Genomic DNA, 23,683 nt, shown 5'->3' on the forward strand with positions numbered 1-23,683 from the left:
ATTTAATTGGCATTACACACCATATCGCGTATATTGGCGCCATCATTAAGTGCAATTTACATGATTTGTTTTCGAAGCCCTGCTGTGGAATTGTAATAGGATGACATAACAATTTATTTCTGGCTGGCCAGTCAGAAGCAACTGAGGTCATGGTGGTAGTCGATAACTTTAGAAATGCTGTCCAGCAATTACAGTCAAGCTAGACTGACCTTCAAGAACAGTGTACTGCATTAAGCTGATGGCTTCTTCAACAAAATCCCTTATAATTCTACACACAGAATAACCAATACAGTTGGCAGTCTGGGCAGGCTGGATGGACCATTCTGTTCTTTATCTACTGCCACTTACTATGTTACTATGTTATAAGAAGCAAGGTTTGTTCTCTCTGTTCATTCAGGAGTGAAAGAATTTCTTTAACTGATGGCTTCTCCATTCATTACTTAAGAAATCCCTCCTATTACACTCTTGATCACAGACAATAAAACTTTTTGTAATGGGAAACCATTTTCTTTATTAATCATCTTTCTCTGCTCACAATATATGTGAAGTGTGAAAGCAAAAGACCATTTCAATTACAATAAGGTGTGGGATGTTTCCCATAAGACCACAGTGCCATTCATAAAACCTAAACCCATTCATTTTGCTTCCTTCCAAAGATATTTATAATGAGCTGACACTTAAACGGAAGAATATGCTTGCTTATATTGTATGAAAATCCTGTCTCCAAGGTGATGAAAGGAATATGGTAATATGGTTTATTAACAGAACGGGAATGTGTAGCCATTCTGCTGAGACAATAGAGCTGCTCATATGCATAAGAGAGCTCTGATTTATAATTTATATTACAGACAAAATCTTACTGGGATGGACTTCTTGTATTATGAAACACATCATAAAAAGAGACATAGGCAAGTAAAAGGCACATTGCAAATGGAAAAATAATTACTAAATATTTGTAAAACATATTTTTCTATGAGCTTGCAGGGCAGTTTCTCTATATCTGTTCTTTTTTCATGTGGGAAATCACTGCTCCTATTATTCTGGTGATAATGACCTCTATAAATTAATGGAGGGGAAGGAAGGGGGAGGGGAGCAGAGCAAGAGAGGGATGGAGTGGATGAGGGGGCAGTCAGGAGGAGTCAGGAAGTAGGAGAACAGGCAGAAAAAGGGATGGGAAAAAGGGAGGAGGATGAGGGAGAAGGGCCAGGGCAATAGACAGCTGAAACAGAAAAGACCTTGAATACACAAAGCATGGTAGCAATAATGCCAAAGGCAGGGAGGGTAAACAAAATCCATCCCCCCTCACCCCCCCCCCCCAAAAAAAAAACAATCCTTGTAATGCACACATTTTATAAACAAATAACAAAACAAAAAAAAGATTTCTCTACCAGTTTATCAAGGTAAGAGATCCACATGTATGTGTTAATTAGGGGGTCCTTTTACTAAAGTGTAATAAAATCGGCTTACCACATTTTAAAGAGGGACTTTCTCTTGTGCTAAACTCAGATTTAATCAGGGGTGTAGCCAAACCTCGGGGTGGGAGAGGGCCAGAGCCCGAGGTGGGAGAGCACATTTTAGTCTGCCGCCCCACCACTGCTGCCTCACCCTCCCACAGCATCACTGCTCCCCCCGCCACCCTGCTGCACCCCACAGCAGTAAATACCTTTGCTGGAGGGGTCCCCAACCCCCGCCAGCTGAAGCCTTCTCCAGCACTGCTTTCCAGCGCTGCCGCGTTCTCTGCCCTGATCTCTCTTCCTTGTATCCTGCACACTCCTTTAAGTGAAAGCGTGCAGGACGTGAGGAGGAAGAGAAAGCAGGGCAAGCAACACGGCAGCGCCGGAGACCAGTGCTAAACAATGGCAGGGGTTGAAGACCCCTGACAGCAAAACCAGGGGTCTGGATGAAATTTGGGGGGGCCAGGCCCCCGGGCCCCATGTAGCTATACCACTGGATTTAACAAGGCACTTATGTTTTTTTTAAACAATATTTTATTGCAGGTCGTGCACTACTGTTGCCATTAGTGCGTGGCACCTGCATAGAGTTAACAAGGGAGCACCTACCACCTCCTATTGAAGAGATACTAATTGCTTCTGTATTAACCCTGTTTTATCCAGTTTGCGAATGCTAGCTGGATAGCGCAGGAATACCCACTGTCTTCCATGACATGCCCCCTTCAAAAAACATTTAAACAAATCGATAACACGCTGGTTAGCATGTGCAAACAGGCTACTACAAAATGAACATAAGAACATAAGAGTAGCCATACTAGGTCAGACCAATGGTTCATCTAGCCCAGTATCCTGTTTTCCAAACAGTGGCCAAGCCAGGTCATAAGTATCTGGCAGAAACCCAATTAGCAGCAACATTCCATGCTACCAATCCTGGGGTAAGCAGCTGCTTCCCCAGGTCTGTCTCAATAGCCATTAGTGCACATCTTCCCTGCGCCTAACTTTAAGCAACCTGTAGAGGATTACCCTCAATGTGTGCAGCAATAAACTCATCCCTAATATTCAGCCCATGGTGATCTGTGCTTTTAAAGCCATTGACAGGCACAGTCTGAATTAGACCCAAATATTCAATTCTGAGCATCAGCCGAATATCCTGGTCTGTGAATATCCAGCCACTCGTAGTCATTCGGGTGTCGGCTGATATTCAGACTGGTGACAGATCATTATGCAGATGAGCACAGGACAGCCTTTTTTCTGTCATAACTTTATCTGGGCACTTACCCAGTTTCAGACTGAAAATCACCATTAACCTCACACACACACACACACACACACACACACACAAGGGGTGACACAGTCTACACATACTGCAGCAGCACATGTGTATCCACTCCCTAGCTGAGTTAACATTTAATCATCTCTCTGACCTTATGTGCAACTTTCTTTAAATTAGTCACCTTATTTTCTAAATCCTCATACGCTCTTATCTATCTATATGTTCCATTTTTGCTTATACCGTACGCTGTCTATTAAAATGTTCTATTACATATTGTGTTGACACTGTAAGTAGAATACTATACAATTAAGAATGCTCTCACAATATTATGATGGGTAGAGGGCTTTCCAAGAGTTATATTCAATTTAAATAAATGAAACCTCAAGAGTCCAGGGTGCCTACAGAGATGGTCTATCCTCCATTTTTTTGCCATAGTGTTTTTTCTCCATTAAGGAGTTTTTTACACTATGGTTGGTTTCGGAGGTTGGTAGGAAACCTATGATGATGAGTCCATTAAAGGGTAGACCATCTCTATAGGCACCCTGGACTCTTGAGGTTTCATTTATTTAAATTGAATATAACTCTTGGAAAGCTCTCTAACCATAAGAATATTGAGAGAGTATTCTTAATTGTACAGTTTCTATTATCGTTGCTTTCTAGTCCACAGGTTTATATTTTAAGTAGTATACTATGCCATACTTTTTTTTGTTATTTGAATATTTTTACTGCTGTAATTGCCTATTGCTCATGTTTGATAAGTACATAAGTAATGCCACACTGGGAAAAGACCAAAGGTCCATCGAGCCCAGCATCCTGTCCACGACAGCGGCCAATCCAAGCCAAGGGCACCTGGTGAGCTTCCCAAACGTACAAACATTCTATACATGTTATTCCTGGAATTGTGGATTTATTCTTACTGTACATCGCCTTGAGTGAATTCCTTCAAAAAGGCAGTAAATAAATCCTAATAAATAAATAAAAATAACCGAGTTAAGTCCTTGATCCCCCCCCTACCTTCACCTCTGCACCACCAACCATATAGTGCCACAGTGATAACAGCTGATATTCAGTTGCTCATACTGATAACTTCTGAACTGAGCCTCTCCTGGCCGATTAAATCATTTTAAATATCTACCCCCTAGACTGGAAGCCCTCTGAGTATATGGAGATATGTACTGTTCCTGAACGTAACTCACCTTGACCCACCAATGAAAAGCCCTGAGCTAAATGCAAAATAAATAAATAAGAAAATAACACCAATAACCCTCCTCTCTTATCAATACATCCTACCACCATGACAAACACAAAGCCAGCGCTAACAAATAACCACACTGCCGCCGTTTTCTGTATGACTAAAAAGCGGCTGTTTGTTCTATCTGAAGTGCCATGCTTTGATGACAATAATTGCTTCTTTCCTTTATCTTCTGCAATCCAACAGTCCTCTGCAATCAAGTGAATTCAGCTTAAGTGCATCACAAATAATGATCTGTTTCAGCAGTCCCACTGAGAGCTCTGATCAACAACTCCCATCCAAAACACTGATTTACTAAGCGTTCATAATGAAGCTTATGTGGATTTTCAGCTTTAGACCACTGTAGGAAGTTATAGACATCAGTTTCTTATTATCTGTAGGATGTGCAGCATATAATTCTTGAAAAAAAATTAAAAGACATTGCTGGTCCAGACCTGGCGAGGGATACTCAAAAAAGAAGAAAAGAATTTCTGCAATTAAAATCAAGAATGCTTAGTTTAGGTGGGACTTTTCTTCTTACGTATCCCTTTAGATGCGTTATTTCTTTGAATTCCTCAAATTATATCTTTTTTGAACCTGGGAAATTATTAGAATTTATTTCTAGTAAAGAATAGATTTAGAATCCCTGATTGTAATACTATGCATCTGCTGTGCTTATTAGGGGATCTTTCCACTTCAATTGTTGATTAATGTTTATATAGAAAATTTCCTTGTTCTTAGATCACTACTCTAATTTTGTGGACTAATTATTGAAACTGTTTTCTTTATTTAATTATAAAAGGATAATTATTTCTGAATTACTATATGTTTATGTTAGTACATGAATGTAAAATGAAAAATCTATAAATAAAAAATAAAAAAAAGACACTGCTGGTTTTGAAAAGAAATGGACTGGAGATAGTGTTGTGTACAGTCACAGGGTAGCCTGGAGGAACTCAGTACATCAAAGGATCTTTATCTGCCAGTGGCCAGAACTGGCAGACCTAAATCTGGAACAGGAATGTCCTGAATTCCTTGGAAGATCTACAGTATAGAAGATCAATGTTTAGGGAAAACTTAATGGGAGCAATGCAGCTGGCCTGAGGGACATTCTTCACTTGCCCATGGTCATGCATGATGACCGACTAATTACCCATCTCAGGTTAAAACTAGAGGCTGATTGAATTTTGGTTTTGGCTTCAGCACTGAAACCAACCCGAAATCCATACTCAGCCAATGCTGAAACCCAAATTTATTTTCTATCCAGCGGTTCTCCTCCTTCCGATTTCCACTCCCGAACATAAGAAGTCTTGCGATATTACCGCTGGAGGTCATAGCAGTCATTTTGGGATTGGAACCAGCATGGGCAGGAGTGATCTGTAGTTGCTCCTACCCATGCTGGCTCCAATCCCAAAATGGCTGCCACCAAAATGGCTGCCAGGGGCGGACTGAACATTGGGACAACAGGGCAGTGGCTGAGGGCCCACAACAATAGTGGGCTTACTCTCCCATAGCCTCTATCTAGTTTAATCACTTTTGATAGGTGATTATGGATTCATGACTCTTATTGCTCAGGGGTCCAGATCCCTGTCAGTCCTTCCCTGGCTGCCACAAACTCCAGCAGAATTCTCTTGAGACATCTTATGTTGTGGGGGGGGGGGGGGGGGGAGGAAGTAGGAGCGAGAGCTCCTTTGCTTCTTGGGGATGGGGGCAAAGATGGAGGCGGTAAAACAGGAGGAAGGAAGGAGAGAGTGGGAGCTGCTCCCAAATGGAGGACTGGGCCAGTTTCGATTTTGATTTTGGCTGACACCAAGCAGCAAATTTTGGACACAACTGAAAAAAAGATGGTTTTCGTCACCTTCTAGTTAAAACATATAGGCCTAAAAATTATGGCTTGGGATGGAAGTTCTAAGGACATGAGTCTTAATACCCTACGATTTTGCAAGTTGGCAATTGAGGAATTTAAAAAAATAACCAGAAAAGGTTCAAGTTTTTTCCCACAATCCTTTCACAAAATTCTATAACATTTCACACTGATAGGTTGAAAAGAACTGATGAAAGTTTTCTCGTCTGGCACTACTACTTCTTTCTAGGACTAGTTAAACATGTTGTCAAACTTACAAAGACACCAGTTATCAAGCGCTATATTTAACAAGAAATATTTGTTTTGTACAAAGAAACTGTGCTGTAGCATAGTGAATGGAAGCCCAGCTGAACTGCAGACTCAGGGGTCCTTTTACCAAGCTCCATTAAAAAGGGTCCTGCGTTAGTGACAGGGGCCATTTTTCCTGTGCACTAGAGCCCTTTTTACCACAGAGGGTAAAAAGACCCCATGCGGTAAGAGAACTGAGGTGGCGATAAGGGCTCCCGTGCTAACCCGGCGGTAACCAGACAGCACGTGGTGATGCCCGATTACTGCCGGGTTACTGCCATGCAAGCCATTTCTGGGGGTTTTATTTTTCCCCTGGAAATGCGTGCTTTCAGGGCGGGACTACCACCGGCGGCCTCGTTGGGCCAGCGGTAGTCCTGGAACAGCGAGCGGTAAGCACACGTTGGGCTTACAGCTGCTCTGTGAAAGGGCCCCTCAGTCGGTCCGGTACTTCTTACTCTTCCTTCCCTAAGTATCTTAATTAACAAAACAAGACATATCATGGAATGCTAGTGTTAATTAAATTTAACATGCATTAACTTCTGAAACAAACTGAAAAAAATCTCAGAAAATCAGACAAAAGTCCCAGAAAAGATCTGAAAATGAACCAAATTTTTTTTCTGCGCAATCCCTTTACCTCTGAAACAAGGGGAGCCACTGTAAGCTGAGATGGTGCAGTGAGTATGAACTGCAATGTTCACCTCACATGTTAATCCTCCATTCTAAGAAGGAACAGACCCCAGCTCTCCTGTTCCAGATGTCAATTCATGAACATTCTGCCAAAAAGCATAAAGCCAGAGTGCAGCAGCAAGTTAAAAATCCGTACCTTTGTCTGCCCTGGTAATTAAAAGATCCAGAGTTTCCAAGATATGCATTTGCTTCACTTGGAGAGTTTTATCAAACACTTGTACTGACGGCTGGCCATCTGGAAAAAAAAAAAGCAAGTTACCCAGCTTTGAATTTCTAATATACCCAGATCCGGTGCAAGAATATTGGGCACAGGGGACCTTGGGGGCCTAGGCCTCCCCACTTTGGGTTCAGACCCTCTCCAAAACTGCAGCGCTACTGAATGGATGGTAAGGATGCCCGCCCCGCCAGCCGAAGAGATCCACTGCCCAACCCTCCTTTCAGCCACTGACACTGGCGCTCCTTACCATGTTCGTGTATGAATTGAGCATGCGTGGGGAGTGCTACTGTCAGCAGCTAAAGCACACACCGACCTGCAGGCTGCTCAGGCAGCACTGGTGGGGGGGGGGGGGGGGAGGGGAGGGGGGGAGTGTTTAGGTAGTAGATCTTTTCGGCTGGCAGGGCTTGGGCATTCCTGCCAGTAAAGGCAAACTTTTTAACATGGGGGGGGGGGGGGGGAGAGCAGAGAGAAAATGCATGCCCCCCACTCTATTCCTGGGTCTCCCCAAAATGGGCTGCTGGCTATAAATCTGGATCCTTAATCGTTATGCCCCCCTCATTTCAGTTACTTGGCTGTCAGCTCCCTCCCATTCCCCTAAGATTTTGATAATTAAACTCTATAAATGTGACCATCCTACAGTAGTTCTATAACAATACACCTCTGGGCATCGTACTTTTAAATATTAAACTTAGTTTTACTGATAAAAGTAGGTGCTAATGGTTCTTTGAATTTGTGTGGCAGTCAGGACTTCTTGTTTTGCTTTGACTGCAGGAGCTTTTTGCTGCCCCCCCCCCCCCCCCCCGCTACCCTAGGTGACTGCCAAGTTTTGCCTAATGGTTAGGCTGGTCCTGACTGTACCTTGCTCATCTCTCAATTTTTTATCCATTGGGATATCCTGTCAAGTGTCTTCATGGTGCTTGCAAGAGAGCGCATACTTTACTGGATATAGGGGCCCTTTTATGAAGCCGCGTAGGTGCCTACGTGCACCCAACGCACGTCAGTTTTGAGTTAACGCCTAGCTACTGTGTGGCCCTTGTGGTAATTTCATTTTTGATGCACGTCCACTACGCACACCGTGAAATAATTTTTATTTTCTGTTGCGTGGCAAAAACCGGGCGGTAATCGTCATTCTACATGCGTAGACGATTACCGCATGGTCACTGCTGGGCTGGAACTAGGGGCAGGTGGAACTGGGGGCTGAAAAGGGGGGGCAGAGAGAGGGGACAACAGACCCTGGATGGAAGTGGAGAGCGTGAGGGAGGGCAGACCCCGGATGGGTGGGAGAGGGAAGGCAGATGGATTGAAGGGGCAGAGAGAAAGGGCAGATGGTGGGTGGAAGGGGGAGGAGAAAGAGGGCAGACTGGGGCAAATGGTGGATGGAAGGGAGAGAGAGGGCAGACAGTGGATGGAAGGGGCAGAGAGAGGGCAGACAGTGGATGGAAGGGACATTAGAGAGGGCAGACACTGGATGGCAGAGAGAGAGCAAAGACAGATCCTGGATGGAAGGAAGACAGTGAAAAGAAGATGAGAAAAGCAGAAACCAGAGACAACAAACTGTAAATATATATTTTTATTATTTTGCTTTAGGATATAGTATTGTAGCTGTGTTGTTTATAAATAGAACATGTAAATAAGGTAATCTTTTTATTGGACTAATTTTAATACATTTTGACTTAACTTTCAGGGAACAAAATCCCCTTCCTCAGGTCAGGATAAGATACTGTAACAGCACTATACTGTACTGACCTGAGGAAGGAGATTTTGGCCTCTGGAAGCTAAATGTATTAGTCCAGTAAAATGGTATTATTTTATTTTCTGTATTTGTTTTATTTCTATTTGTTAATTTGTAAAGTGGTGATTGGTATTTGTTAGTTTTTTCAAATTTACATCTGCTGTCTTTATATTTTGCACAGTACTAGGGGACATTTTCTGTTTCTGTGGTGTTGCATTGTATGCAGAGTCTGGCATCGGGGATTCAGTTTAATTTTTGTCTAAATAGAAAGTTTATGATTACTTATTCTATAGTGGATTAGGGTGTATCTGTGTTTGTGAAAAAGACATGGCTTTCGGTTGGCATTGACTGTGCAGGATCGACGATCTGTACTAATCTGTCTGTTTTCATTTTACAATAGGTGAATTGATGTTCTAGTGCTCACTGTAGTGTTTAAGATGCTTTCCTTTTCCTTGTGTGACTCGTAGAAATTATTGCTTATGGTATGGTAGAATTGCTCTATAGGTCCTGAGTGTTTTGTATTCTCGGTATGCCTAGTACTGGATTTGGGGGGGGGGGGGGGTGTTAAAAAATGATCAGCCCCGGGTGTCAACTACCCTAGGTACGCCACTGGTTCTTGGTAAGGCAGTACTGCATCAAAGCTCCTCATCGCATTCTGATAGTTATTGTAAAGTCCACTTCAAAGGAACAAAAGTAATAGATCAACAGGAAAAGTAAATCATAGGTAGATTTAGCTTCCGCTTTTAAGCCGCAGTAGGCTCTACGTGTATGCAGCATGTGGCAAAATGAGACTACCACCAGGCCAGCGCACCCTCCTTCAGATGTGGCACATCCATAACGCCAGGAAGAATTATTTATTTATTTCCTCCTACACGCACCGGTTCTGGCGGTAATTGGCACTTGGCATGCACCAACTGGTCACCGCGCATGTAGCATGTGAGCCTTTACCGCTAGATCAATGAGTGGCGTTAAGGGCTCAGGCCAGTTTTGGGCACACGCTGGTTTCATTTTTACCACAAGCTCTTTTCCCATCCCATTAAAACAAAACCATTTTTTGTAGATGCGGTAAAAACTGGCCTGGCACCTACCGCAGGCCACTTTTTACTGCGGCTTAGTAAAAGGATCCCTAAGGAAGTTGAATCCTTTTAGAAAAATGTTGAAAATTATAATAGAACTTAAGTAAGGGAGATTCCGGGTGTGGATTATGTACAGGAGCCCAGGATAGAAGTTCAAAAAATTGACTTGGATAAGAAGTGATAACCAACCACTGGTCAGGAAGTATTCTTTCATGGAAAGGGTAGTGGATATGTGGAATGCCCTCCCGCGGGAGGTGGTGGAGATGAAAACAGTAATGGAATTCAAACATGCGTAGGATAAACACAAAGGAATCCTGTTAGAAGGAATAGATCTACAGAATCTTAGCGGACATTGGGTGGTGACGCTGGTATTTGGAGAGTAAAACCGGTGCAGGGCGGACTTCTACGGTCTATGCCCTGATTGTGACTGAATAAATATGGATGGGCTGGAGTGTAAATTTTAAGGGGCTTCAACATTAGCTTCAGAACTTTGCAGGAACAGTGCTGGGCAGACTTTTATGGTCTGTGCCCTAAGAAAGGCAGGGACAAATCAAACTCGGGTATACATATAAAGTATTACATATCATGTAAAATGAGTTTATCTTGTTGGGCAGACTAGATGGACCATTCAGGTCTTTATCTGCCCTCATTTACTATGTTACTATATAGCTGATAGCTGGGAAACATCCTTATAAGACCAGATCAAAACCACTGGACAGATGGGATGAGCCTATGCTACCTATCTAGAACCTGCTCTCTTACAAATTTAAAATGTTGGTAGGCTTGTTTTAACCTATTATAGTTCATTTTTATACTATTTCTTCCAGCTCTCACTATAGAGAATAATTTACTACTGGACGTTTTCACAGATTCTTCCATGCCTGTAGACAGAAGCATGTGAATGTTGTTCCTTGTATTTGTCTTGCCTGTAGTAACATCTATTCACATCTGAAACAGAGCTACATGCACTAAAAACATGAGGTAGTTTATGAAGGTAAAAATATTCCACAATCTGTTTATGCACATTTTATAAACGTAAAGGGTGACAGGACTATAAATGCAACCAGAAATGTTTCCCCCAAAATTCCTTCCAAGATGATATAGATCTGATGCTGAGATGATCTCGTTTGACACAGTGTGAAGTTTTGCACAGCACAGCACACATTTTTGTAAGATTTATCAGCAGTTACTCACTAACCATCTATCAGCAGGACTCCCCCATCTGTGGAAACCAGCAAGGACTGTCCCCACGAATCACCACATGCAGCTTCATGAGAAAAATTGCTACAGAAACACTGGGATTCCCAGGGCTATAGGACAATAGAAAAAGTGTGATATTTTTAAGTGTTTACTTAAAAATTCTTATAGGCCGCTCTATCTACTAATCTAGCAGTTTACGGTAAATACACACAATAATTCAGTGTATATCACAAATAACATCATATCATAATCAAATACCAATAATAACAAATTATGTAAAAACAACAACAAAAAAGCTATAACCTGATGAGAAAATAATAATATAACACAAAACCCTCCACTGACAAACATACAGTTATTGACATTAGAGGCAGATGAGACTTGATCCTTCAAGGAAGTTCTCTCAGTCTCAGGAACAACCTGTGATGAATCAGCTTTCACACAACTGCTAAAAATTAATATGGCATTAACTTTTCTTTCTTTAGTGGCCTAATTGTACTTATTAGTTTGGGTGTCTGTCTTTTGAAAAACAAATATCCCCCTTCTCATTTAAGCTGTGGAGATTGGTTAATTTATACTGTAGCTGCAGACTAGGGTGCTGGTGGTAGAAGATATTTATTAGAAAAAATATTTTTTACAAACATATGAACATAAGAATATATGAATAGCCATACTGGGTCAGAAAAATGGTCCATCTAGCCCAGTATCCTGTTTCTAACAGTGGACAATCCAGGTCACATGTACCTGGCAGAATCCCAAATAGTAGCAACATTCCTATTTGTTTTAAAAGTATTTCCATGTAACTTCTTTGTATTTTTTTGACAGAGTAAAAAATAGATTCACTTTTACCCATTCTACGCCACTCTGGATTTTGTACACCTCAATCATATCTCTCCCTCAGCCGTCTCTTTTCCAAGCTGAAGAGCCCTAACCTCTTTAGCCTTTCCTCATATGAGAGGAGTTTCATCCTCTTTATCATTTTGGTCGCTCTTCTTTGAACCTTTTCTAATTCTGCTATATCTTTTTTTAGATATGGTGACCAGAACTGAATGCAATACTCAAGGTGAGGTCACATCATGGTGCGATACAGAGGAATAATAGTATTCTTGGTCTTATTTACCATCTCTTTCTTAATAATTTCTAGCATCCTGTTTGCTTTTTTGGCTGCAGCTGCACATTGGGCAGAAGATTTCAGTGTAATGTCTACAATGACACCTAGATCTTTTTCTTGGAAATACAGTTTTCTCATGCATTGGGACAAAGCCCATGAGCACTTTTTTTACCATTTGAAATTGAAAGTATGCACGCACTCTCACTTTCAGTCTTGTCTTGAATGCTAAGCAGCTGTGGACATTGCTTCCTGTTTTTATGTAAGTATTTTTTAAAATTAAAATAGGCCTAGATTTCAAAATATCACACACAAACATTATTTTCTACAACCTAAATGTGTCTCCACTATGCATTTTTTAACAACACATCTGCATTTAGCTATGTTGAGGGATAGAAACTTTCAGGCGTCCAATTTATCACTGATCTGTATAAATAACTTTAAAATGTGGTCTCACAGAGGCAAATTTTCAAACTGCCCACTTCGGTACAAAAATTTACAGCTGTCTTTTGCCAGTGGATTTTGCATCGGTGTTCAAAGCATTCTTTTGTTTTCAAATTTGTCAGGGACAAAAAGTCCTGCAAACATCTTCCTCTGCTTTTTTACAACAGTACTTTTTTTTCATGAAAAATGATGTATGTAGTTTTAAACACGGAATCTACATGCTATTTACTTTCCACAGTCTCCACTCAATGCAGCTAAACAGTTGTATGTTCTTTTAGCCACATGGAGGTAGGGCAACTCAGTATGACCTGTGCATGTGGTTTTTAAAATTGTCCTCATGTAGTGTAATTTTTAGAGATGTGTATTCATTTGAAATGATGTGGGAAATGTCATTTTTAACCCACATCGACAGGAAAAAGCTCTGAAAGTTTTTTTTCATGTATCATCAATAGTGTGCACAATGACTCAATAATGCACACTTTTTATGAATAGGTGCACTATTATGCAGTAAGGCACACTATCAGTCTTATTTTCGAAAGAGAAGGGCGCCCATCTTTCGACATAAATTGGGAGATGGGCATCCTTCTCCCAGGGTCGCCCAAATCGACATAATCAAAAGCTGATTTTGGACATCCTCAACTGCTTTTCATCGCGGGAACGACCAAGGTTCACGGGGGCGTGTCGGAAGCATAGCGAAGGCGGAACTGGGGCGTGCTTAATACATAGGCATCCTCGGCCGATAATGGAAAAAAGAAGGGCGTCCCTGACGAACACTTGGCCGACTTTACTTGGTCCATTTTCTCTTGCGACCAAGCCTCAAAAAGGTGCCCAAACTGACCAGATGACCACCGGAGGGAATCGGGGATGACCTTACTCCCCCAGTGGTCACTAACCCCCTCCCACTTAAATAAAACTTTAAAAATATTTTTTGCCAGCCTCTATGCCAGCCTCAAATGTCATAACCAGCTCCCTAACAACAGTATGCAGGTCCCTGGAGCAGTTTTAGTGGGTGCAGTGCACTTCAGGCAGGCGGACCCAGGCCCATCCCCCCTACCTCTTACACTTGTGGTGGTAAATGTGAGCCCTTCAAAACCCACCACAAACCCACTGTACCCACATGTAGGTGCCCCCCTTCACCCCTTAGAGCTATGGTAGTGTTGTACAGTTGTGGGTAGTGGGTTTTTTTTTGGGGGGGTGGGGGGCTCATCACACAAGGTAAGGGAGCTATGCACCTGGGAGCAATTTCTGAAGTCCACTGCAGTGCCCCCTAGGTTGCCCGGTTGGTGTCCTGGCATGTCAGGATGACCAGTGCACTACGAATGCTAGCTCCTCCTATGACCAAATGGCTTGGATTTGGTCATTTCTGAGATGGGCATCCTCGGTTTCCATTATCGCTGAAAACCGGGGACGACCATCTCTAAGGACGACCATCTCTAAGGTCGACCTAAATGTTTAGATTTGGGCGTCCCCGACTGTATTATCGAAACGAAAGATGGACGGCCATCTTGTTTCGATAATATGGGTTTTCCTGCCCCTTCGCGAGGATGTCCTGCGAGGACGCCCGGTTCGATTATGCCCCTCCACAGGCTCCTTTGCCTAAGTTGCACAAAAAAGTGGCCATAGCATATCCTTACGTGGGTCTTTCCTGTGCATTAAGGCCATTTTTAGCATGTCCGGAAAATAGCCAATTTTCCAGATTAATGGCCATGTACTAATGTTGCCAATAGCACGTGACCATTAAGAAAAATTAGTGCAGGAGTGCTTACCGACACTTATTTTGTAGGCAGTAAGGGCTTATGCACTAATCCTGCGCTAATCAGTTAGTACGCATTTATGCAGATGCACTGATTAAAGTAGAAATATCCACTTGCTGCTCCCCCCAGACAAGCCCCTTCTGCAAAAAAAAAAAATTATTTTTTAATGCTTGGTTTGTTAATGCACATTGCAAAATTACTAGAGAATACCTCATCAGCGTGTCTCATGGTTAGCCCTTTCAGCTGTGGTAAGCACATGCTAGTGCTTACTTAGCACTGCTTAGAAAAAGGAGCCCTATTTGAGCCAACAGTGTATACTATTGTAATAACCTACCCCCCACCCCACCCCCAACAACAAAAGCAAAACCAAATGAAATGAAAAATCCTGTAAATGCCACAGGAAACTAAACAAAATGAAAATATTTGGCCTGCATACCTGTAGTAATTTATAACAGGGTATGTATGTGAGAAGTCCAAAAGGCATGCAGAACCAGCCCCAACAACTTGCAGATTCACATGCACAAAGTTACAACTTCTCCAAACAAGTACCATTGTTCTTTTGTAAAATATGTGTACATGTTGCAACACTGCTTCTGCTTTACCCCAGAAATGCCTATGTGCAGATAATGTAAAAACAGGAGCAGTCTTTTTCTGTGCCTTTGTTTTATGTACTTATGCAATCATGCAATTTTACAAAAAATGCCTTTCTGCATGTAAAACAGACTTTTTCACATGGGAAAAGCTATATAAAATTACCCCTGAAATGCTTTTAAATTACTATAGCCTCAGCCTGTGTAAGAATTCAGAGAACCATGACAGCTGTGTCCATTGCTTTTCCTTGCCTCTTTCATTTCCCCACTGGTCTTTCTGACTCTCTCATTTTAATTCCCTTTTTCCCTTTGGCTGAGTTTGATTGTTTCTTGGTGTGATGTTCCTTTCCTTCTGTGGAATTTTGTTTTTAGATTGAGAGGTGTGGTAGCCATGTTAGTCCACTCTTAAAGGTTATCAATAGAAATCAAACAAAATAAAACATGGAAAAGAAAATAAGATGATACCTTTTTTATTGGACATAACTTAATACATTTCTTGATTAGCTTTCGAAAGCTAATCAAGAAATGTTTTTAGATTGTAAACCTCTTAGATCTTCTATTAATCACTTAGTGGGTGCTTGCTAATAGCCTTTCTTTCTAATACTCTCTATATAGTTGCAAGTTAATCTCTCTTTTTTTACTGGAGAAAAAAGACTTCATATATTCTTGCATTTCGCCCTTATCGGTATCAATAGGATTGCAAACTGCTACCTCTCCTTTGCAGGTGAATCAACTGCAGTCCCGCAGAAGGAAAGAGCAGAACACGCACAAGGGCAGATGTAATAATCGAGGATATGACTCCTGAGGAAGCGATAGGGAAACGGAGGCTCTCTGTTGAGCATTCCTGATGAATGTTCTACAGCCCAAATAAGTGTTTGATGATAATAAATTCAGACCATATATAAACAGTGCACTATGCATAGGTCATGTACTAAGAAAACAACAGAGGTTTTTTCAGACTGATGACAATTCTGCACCTGATCCATATTAAAGCAGTTGATTCACCTGCAAAGGAGAGGTAGCAGTTTGCAATCCTATTGATACCGATAAGGGCAAAATGCAAGAATGTATGAAGTCTTTTTCCTCCAGTAAAAAAAGAGAGATTAACTTGCAACTATATAGAGAGTATTAGAAAGAAAACCTCTTAGATCTGCAACTTAGTTTAGGCTGTATAGTAAGTTTCAATAAACCAAATACAATTTGGTAATTGTGATGCCAGCGCGCTTTATTAAACAAGGATTTAAGCATGTAGTTATGCAGCTTAGAGGCCCTTTTACTAAGCTGCATTAGGTGTTAATGTGTGCCTAATGCAGTTGAAATTAGCTTGCTGTGGGACACACTCAGGCATCGTGCGGTAACTGCCAAATGTGCACGTGCTGTGTGCTAGAATGTTTTTTTTTTTTGAAGGACATGTCAGGGGGCAGAAAGTGGACATTCCTGCGCTAATCTGTTAGTGCGGCTACATTACTCCATGACAGGGCTGCCAAGAGACACAGCTGGGTCCAGAGTAGGACTGCCGATCGCCTCCTCCACCTGGGGCGCCACGCTGCTGCCAGTGCCGTTCCCCCATTTGGGCCACCCCCCACATTCGGGCTGCCACCCAGTTACCTTTCTCTGTCTCCTCCCTCAGTCTGTCGTCTCCTTCTGCTCCTATGGGCTAAGACTCAGATAATTGCATTAATGTGATAACTTGGCTCACCCGGGTTATCTCGTTAATACAAACATCTGGGTCCTGGCACACTTAGAGCAGGAGAGAAATAGACCCAGAAACAGGCAGGCAGGAAGACACTTGCCAGCACCGGGCATCCTCTTGAAGGCCAGGCATGGGGAATTCTTCCCCCACTTTCGGCAGCCCTGCTGCATGATAACTGGTAAGTGCATAGATCGCACATGTGCCCTTACTGCCTACAAAATGGGTTGAGGTAAGTGCTCTTGTAGTTACTTTTTTTTAATGGCAACATTAGTGCATGATAAACTAGACAATAGTTTCAGCGAACTCACTTGTGAATAACAAAATGTGAAGCTGAAAATTCAATTTCATTAAAATATTTATTACCGTGAGTCTTATAATATTCAATTATGAACTTGAAATTATATTAAGTTTTTTAGTGGAGGAAAAGCCCTTAAATGTCTTAACTCAGCAGCAGATATAATTTCTTAGAGCTGGCTCTTCATAGACTCCAGTACTATCATTGGTCAAAAACTTCCATTCTTCATTATTAATTTTTTATATAATTTTTTGTGTGTGCATTTACTACTTTCATTACAACCTCTTCTTCAGTACTTGTAATCAAAAGGGTGATGTAAATATATGAAGGCGCTTAGCTTAGCTTTCTACCCAATGGGGCTCTCTGTTTCACTTCTACACCAAGCTTTGTCAGGGGACTAAGTGATACCCAATCTCATTCTTGTGCCAAACCTTCAACATGGCGTTCTACAGCTAAAAGAGTCCGACCTTTTTAATGCATTAGTGCATGGCCATTATTACAAAAATACAAAAAATGGCTACAGTAAAAATGGCCTCAGCATGCCCTTGCGCAGGTTTTTCCCATGTGATAAAGCCACTTAGTAAAATGCCCCTTAGTACAATAAGCAGTCTGAGAAATGTATGCTTTCCCGCAGATTCTATAAATGGTTTGCAAAATTGCATGCAATTCTGTGCACGCAACTAAACTGGCAAATGAGCTAATTTGCACCTATAATTGGGTGCTAACAATCAATTATTGGCGTGAATTGGCAACAATTTGGATCTGCATGTTCATCTTGCTAAGCGCTATTCTATAAATACCCACATGCAAATCTTATGGCACGCAAATCAAAAGAGGCACGGCCATGGAAGAGGCATGGACGGGCCAGGGGCGTTCACTAAAGATGCGTGCAGTATTACTGAATACCAAGGATCCGTGCCTAAATTACACACTAAGATTTACACCAGGTTTCAGTTGGTGTAAATCCTTGTGCCCAAAATTTGGTGCGGAAACTGCCTCCAAGTGCTATTCTATAAATGGCACCCGACACGAAGCGTTGTTTATAAAACAGTGCTCCACGCAGATTTTTTTACATCATTTCTTGGACACCATTTACTAAATTGAGTCTATTTATGTGGATGACTGTGTTCAAGCATCTAGCAGGCAGAGCACCTCTGGGTTCAGTAGGAAGCCTTCAGCTACCTGAGAGATACAGTAATTTTCCCATGCAGCACACTCTAGCCTTTCATGATACCTTCCCATATCAGAAATAGAAAGCAGTGTACATCCTAACTTCATATAGGGACCCTTTTACTAAAGGGCTGCTATACAGCAATAGGCTTGCCAATCGCCAATCTGGAACTATTGCTGGGCTACTGCAGCAGCTTGGCGATAATTCCGCCCCCAGCGTGTGCCATTTCCAGCACTAATAAAATTTATTTCTGTGTTTTTACTGACAGATTAGTGTGCAAGCTCTCACCACCATCTCAATGGGTGGCTGTAAGTAACCTAGTGGTTAGAGCAGTGGACTCTGATCCTGGGGAACTCAATTCGATTCCCACTGCAGCTCCTTGTGACTCTGGGCAAGTCACTTAACCCTCCATTGCCCCTGGTACAAAATAAGTACCTGAATATACTATGTAAACTGCTTTGAATGTAGATGCAAAAACCACAGAAAGGCAGTATATCAAGTCCCATTTCCCTTTCCCTCCGAAATGGCCATGCGGTAAACGGGGCCTTGGTACATGGCAAACACATGTTCCGCCACTAGCGTAGGGCTCCTTTTACTGCAGCTTGGTAAAAGGTTGATTTGGGCCTCAGTCACACATGACTAGTGCCACTTCCTCCCACTAATTCCCAATATGTGGGTCATGGTGTGTTTTGTAGCACTGATGGATATAAAGGATTATCATATGAGACCCTGCCTTTCTTGCTAGTTTTGATCTCTGCTTTTCTGTTTTCATTTGTTTTTTCTTTACTTTTCATACTTAGTAGCCACCAGTTCAAGTCTAGCCTTCCCCTAGGTGTAAATAACTAACTTTCCCCTCTTTTACAAAGCCGCGTTAGCGGCTGCCAGTGCAGTAATGCCAACACAGCCCTTTCAAAGTGAATGGGCTGTGTTGGCATTGCTGCACAGCTTTGTAAAAGGGGGAGGGGGTCTGATTAGGTGAAAACATTCAATACTTCTCCCCACTAGGACTAGGGGGCATGCAATAAAACTACAGTGTAGTACATTTAAAACAAATAGGAGAAATTTTTCTTCACCCAACGCATAATTAAACTCTGGAATTTGTTGCCGGAGAACGTAGTGAAGGCGGTTAGCTTGGCAGAGTTTAAAAAGGGGTTGGACGGTTTCCTAAAGGACAAGTCCATAGACCGCTACTAAATGGACTTGGGAAAAATCCACAATTTTCGGGAACAACATGTATAAAATGTTTGTACGTTTGGGTAGCTTGCCAGGTGCCCTTGACCTGGACTGGCCGCTGTCGGGGGACAGGATGCTGGGCTCGATGGACCTTTGCTCTTTTCCCAGTATGGCATTACTTATGTACTTATGTAGGTCTGCCTCCAACCTCCCCAACTCCTCCAACCCCTGGGCGCATCTTACCTCATCTGTGGATTTTCAAAATTAAACAGGACAGGAATGATCTACAGTTGCTTCTGTTCATTCAGGTCCACATTTCAAAATGGTATTGGTTTCAGGGTCTGATGGTGCTATTTTGCAATATTGTTCTGGCAGAGCAAGAGCCACTGAGGATAGTTCCTGTTCCATTTGACTTTGCAGACCTCACAAATGGGGTAAGATGTATCTGGGGTAAGGATAAGTGCTCTGGAATTTTATGGTGAAAAGAAGAGTGTCATATTTCTCTTTTGGTTTTCCTTTTTTTTTGTAATGTGTATTTTATTAATTTGGTTTCAAGTAAGGAGAACAAAATGAAAAACCACAAATGAAACAAACAAAAACCCCAAAAAAATCAAAGCAAAAAGAATGAACAGAGTATTTTTCTCAACTCCTTTCTTACTTACAGTACATTCAGCGAAGAATGCCCAGAAGAGATCAATCTACTGTGGAGGAATGGAGGAGTAGCATAGTGGTTAGTGCAGCAGACTTTGATCCTGCTGAACTGGGTTCAATTCCCATTGCAGCTCCTTGTGAGTCTGGGCAAGTCACTTAACCCTCCATTGCTCCAGGTACAAATAAGTACCTGTATATACTATGTAAACTGCTTTGAATGTAGTTGCAAAAACCACAGAAAGGTGGTATATCCAGTCCTGCTCCCTTTCCCCTTACTATTGATTGCTTTGATATCTGAATTGAAAATGTAGATCATGTACTTTGTCCACACCAGCTAAGAGTGGATACACAACACCTGGAATTTCTGCATCTCTGCATGGTTGCTAAAAATACAGAACTATCAAACATACCTCTTTTCTACAGAGGCCAGTAGTTGCCAAGCTTGTAGGTGCATCACCTCTCACAATGGTTTTCAGTTTCAGAGCCTGATTGGGAGAGAGAATTTGTACAGTCAGTTGTTAGCCTCCCTTAAGATAAGCAGATAACCACAGTGTTAGAGAAAGAAACATAATGGCTGAAAGCACATCTTCCAACACATAACAAAGGAAAGGTCTAAGAGGCCAAAAGATCCATGCACTGACCTATATAAATACATATTTTTTTGATGTGGTGAATAAAAAGAAATCACACAGAGAAGGTTATTGAGAGACTTTTATATGTGGAAAAGGGGCTTTTCTAAAATGGTCTGTCTTTAAATGTTTGAGCTATGTAGAGATGTTCCCGGGTTTGAGTTGGGGCAGAGTTGTGATGTATGCACGTACATTATAAAATGCGTGCATACATGCAACATGCACATATTTATGCCTGTCTTGGAACAGCTGTCAATGTGTGTGTTCTTGGTACTTCTTTTATAAAGGCACCAGGTACCTCTGCTGCCTTTACAAAACAGGTTCACTATCCACCTTTTTTAGACGCCCTGTGAAAAAATTCCCCTCACATTCTGAGAAATGTTGAAACATACCCCAAAAATAGTTTTCGTTAGGACATGGATGGTGATTTTTGCCACACACTGTGCTTGCATTCAGGATTTCTGCAGTAACTATTCATGAAATCTAGTTCTATGTATTTGTCTATTTTGTCTATCCCAAAAAACCATACCTGTTTGTGGCACTTGGACTACCATTCACTAGTGCTAGGCCAGAGGGTGGTCATATCCAATGGCATAGCTGAGCTGTTGCTGGTTTTAGCTCCATTCCAAATTTGACAATGTAATCCAACTTTTTTTCTTTTGGTAAGAATATAAGAATTACATCTTCTACCATGCAATGAGAGCAAATGCAGGACTTGTTTAGTCTACCCCTGTTCACATGAAGCTACATATTCACCCCAGAATGAGTACATCCAATCTTACTGAAAACAGTCTGAAAAAAACATTTTTCCATTCTGTTAAACTAAAGGACCTCTGTTGAAATATTAACATTCTTCTCTTACAAAACATAACATGACCCCCCCCCCCCCCCACCAGTGAATAATTGCACAATGTGATATTTACTAGCTACAGAATCCTAGTGGGATGCCCTGTACATGTAATCAAAAGGGGTTTTTGTTTATCAAACATTTCATCACATCTTGGCATTCTATGCAATGACCACTATTCTAGAGTTTTTCAATGGAACCTACCTGTCCAATTCTGACAAATTCTGCCTGCCGAGCTTCCTCTTTTTTTCTGGCTGACTTCGGAGACTCTGGTATCACATCACTAAAGGATCGCCTGTTAAGCATGTTCTGATTAAAACAAATAGCTTTATCAATGTCAGACCTAACATTAATATTAATGTTACCCTAGTCTCTCAAAAATGCAACCATCTTTGGGAAAACCTCACTAAAATCGCAGATCCAAAAAGTTGAGAATAGCTGATTTTCACATCATGGGTCTAAATCAAAATTGTGTTAATAAGTTTCCCCTTAGGGGTCCTTTTACAAAGGCGTGCTGAAAAATGGCTTGCAGTAGTGTAGGCGCGGATTTTGGGCACGCGCCAATCCGTTTTTCAATGCACCTGTGAAAAAGGCCCTTTTTGGCTGAAAATGGACGTGCGGCAAAATCAAAATTGGCGTGCGCCCATTTTGGGTGTGAGACCTTACTGCCAGCCAGTGACCTAGCGGTAAAGAATCAGGCGGTAATGACCTATGTACGTCAAATGCCACTTGGCGAGCGTCCATTCTGCGCGTCCGAAAATAAAAAATATTTTTCAGATGTGCATATCGGATGCGCGTCAAAAATGAAATTACTGCAAGAGCCACACAGTAGTCGGGCGGTAACTCCATTTTGGCATGCGTTGGGCACGCCTAGATGCTTACACGGCTTAGTAAAAGGTCCCCTTAGTTTGTTATCTAATCTACAATTTTTTACCACAATGGAGGCAGTGTTTGCAAATAGATCTCATGCATTATTCATTGGGGAAATCCAGAAAACCTGACTGGGTTGCCCACCCCTGTATTAAACTATTTCAATACACAGAAATAAAGGTTTACCAACAACATGAAAAACAGTGACATTTGACTAGCCTTTGGGAACTGTTCTGAGATGAGGAAGGCAGTATCAGCTTCTGAAAGCTGGTCAAGAAATGTCAGTGTGTTTGTTCTAGCAAAAAAGGTGCCAGTACTCAAATGCTAGGCCACTCTCCAGGGGTGGGGTGATCACTGAGGGACCCACCCCACAATAGCCAGACCCCCTGCAACCAGTCACAGAATTGGTCTGTAGAGCCTGAGCTCTTTCATTAAAACTTGGGGTCCATGGGTCAATTTTAGCAGACAATAGAAAAGGTGCTGGTACTCAGTACCCCCAAGTACCCCCTAAAAAAAAGCCCTGAGAAACGTATGAAGTTAGTCACACAAATCAAAACTGTATCCCTTTTTTTTCCTTTGTCTTCTTTAACCTTTATTTCTGTGTCTTCCATTTAAAGAATTCCAAAGTTTTCCCCCTCATGTGATAAAGTGAATGAATTTACCATCCATGCAGGCGGCTCTAGCATGATGAATTTTGATGACCAATAGAAATGTTTTTGCTGAAAGCCAATCTGAGCCAACACACTATCCATCACCAAACCCTTTAGTTGTAGGTTAGACATCTACACTGACCTCCTAATATAGGACCCATTATCTCCAATGAATTAACTGGCTGATTTTCAGCCTGTAGTAGTCAATGGTTTTTAAACTGCTGACCACCACTGGCTGAATTAAGCCTGAAAATTCAATGCCAAGCCATGTCCAGGCACCGGCATTGAATATCTTGGTCAGCATGGACACCCAGAAGTTACCTGAGCACCAGTTGATATTCAGATTGGTGTCTGAGTAGCTTGGTGGATAGTTAGAACATTTTTTTTGCAGTCGTAATTTTATCTGCTAACTTATCCAGTTACCAGACCGAAGGGTATAGCTATCAATGTGGGCTACCTTTAAGATGGACAACAAACTAAACTCATGAAAACAAATTTAGGACTAGTTGATCCATGTAGAATTCATAACCCCACTTTTCAATATATTGTTGGCTTTAGCTCTCCACCAGGTTGCCTCTCACTGGAAAGATAACAACAACTTATCAATGTTTGAATGGTGGGGCCAGCTCTGCCTAGTTCATAAATATGAAGAAGCAGCGACTTCCAAGCAAAGAACACCGCACCAACCACAAATTTGGGCTCCCCTGGACTCATTCTGCCAATCTCTAGAAACTGTGAAGCTACTTACTTAAATATTATCCACAACTATGTACTCTCACACGTGGAGGG

At 41.8% G+C, this 23,683-nt stretch overlaps 1 protein-coding gene across 1 annotated transcript in view; it reads right to left on the reverse strand.

Annotated features, from left to right (window-relative positions):
* GARNL3 (GTPase activating Rap/RanGAP domain like 3) overlaps window positions 1-23,683 on the reverse strand; it is a 456,591-nt gene that overhangs the window by 62,631 nt on the left and 370,277 nt on the right. Inside the window, exons 17-20 of the mRNA XM_030207543.1 lie at window positions 21,579-21,683; window positions 20,309-20,383; window positions 11,018-11,129; window positions 6,931-7,029 (exon numbers count right to left, since the gene is read on the reverse strand). Coding sequence (XP_030063403.1) covers window positions 6,931-7,029; window positions 11,018-11,129; window positions 20,309-20,383; window positions 21,579-21,683 — 391 coding nt within the window. The remainder of the gene's footprint in view (window positions 1-6,930; window positions 7,030-11,017; window positions 11,130-20,308; window positions 20,384-21,578; window positions 21,684-23,683) is intronic.

This window comes from Microcaecilia unicolor, chromosome 6, assembly GCF_901765095.1.
Source record: "Microcaecilia unicolor chromosome 6, aMicUni1.1, whole genome shotgun sequence".
Classification (NCBI taxonomy): domain Eukaryota; kingdom Metazoa; phylum Chordata; class Amphibia; order Gymnophiona; family Siphonopidae; genus Microcaecilia; species Microcaecilia unicolor.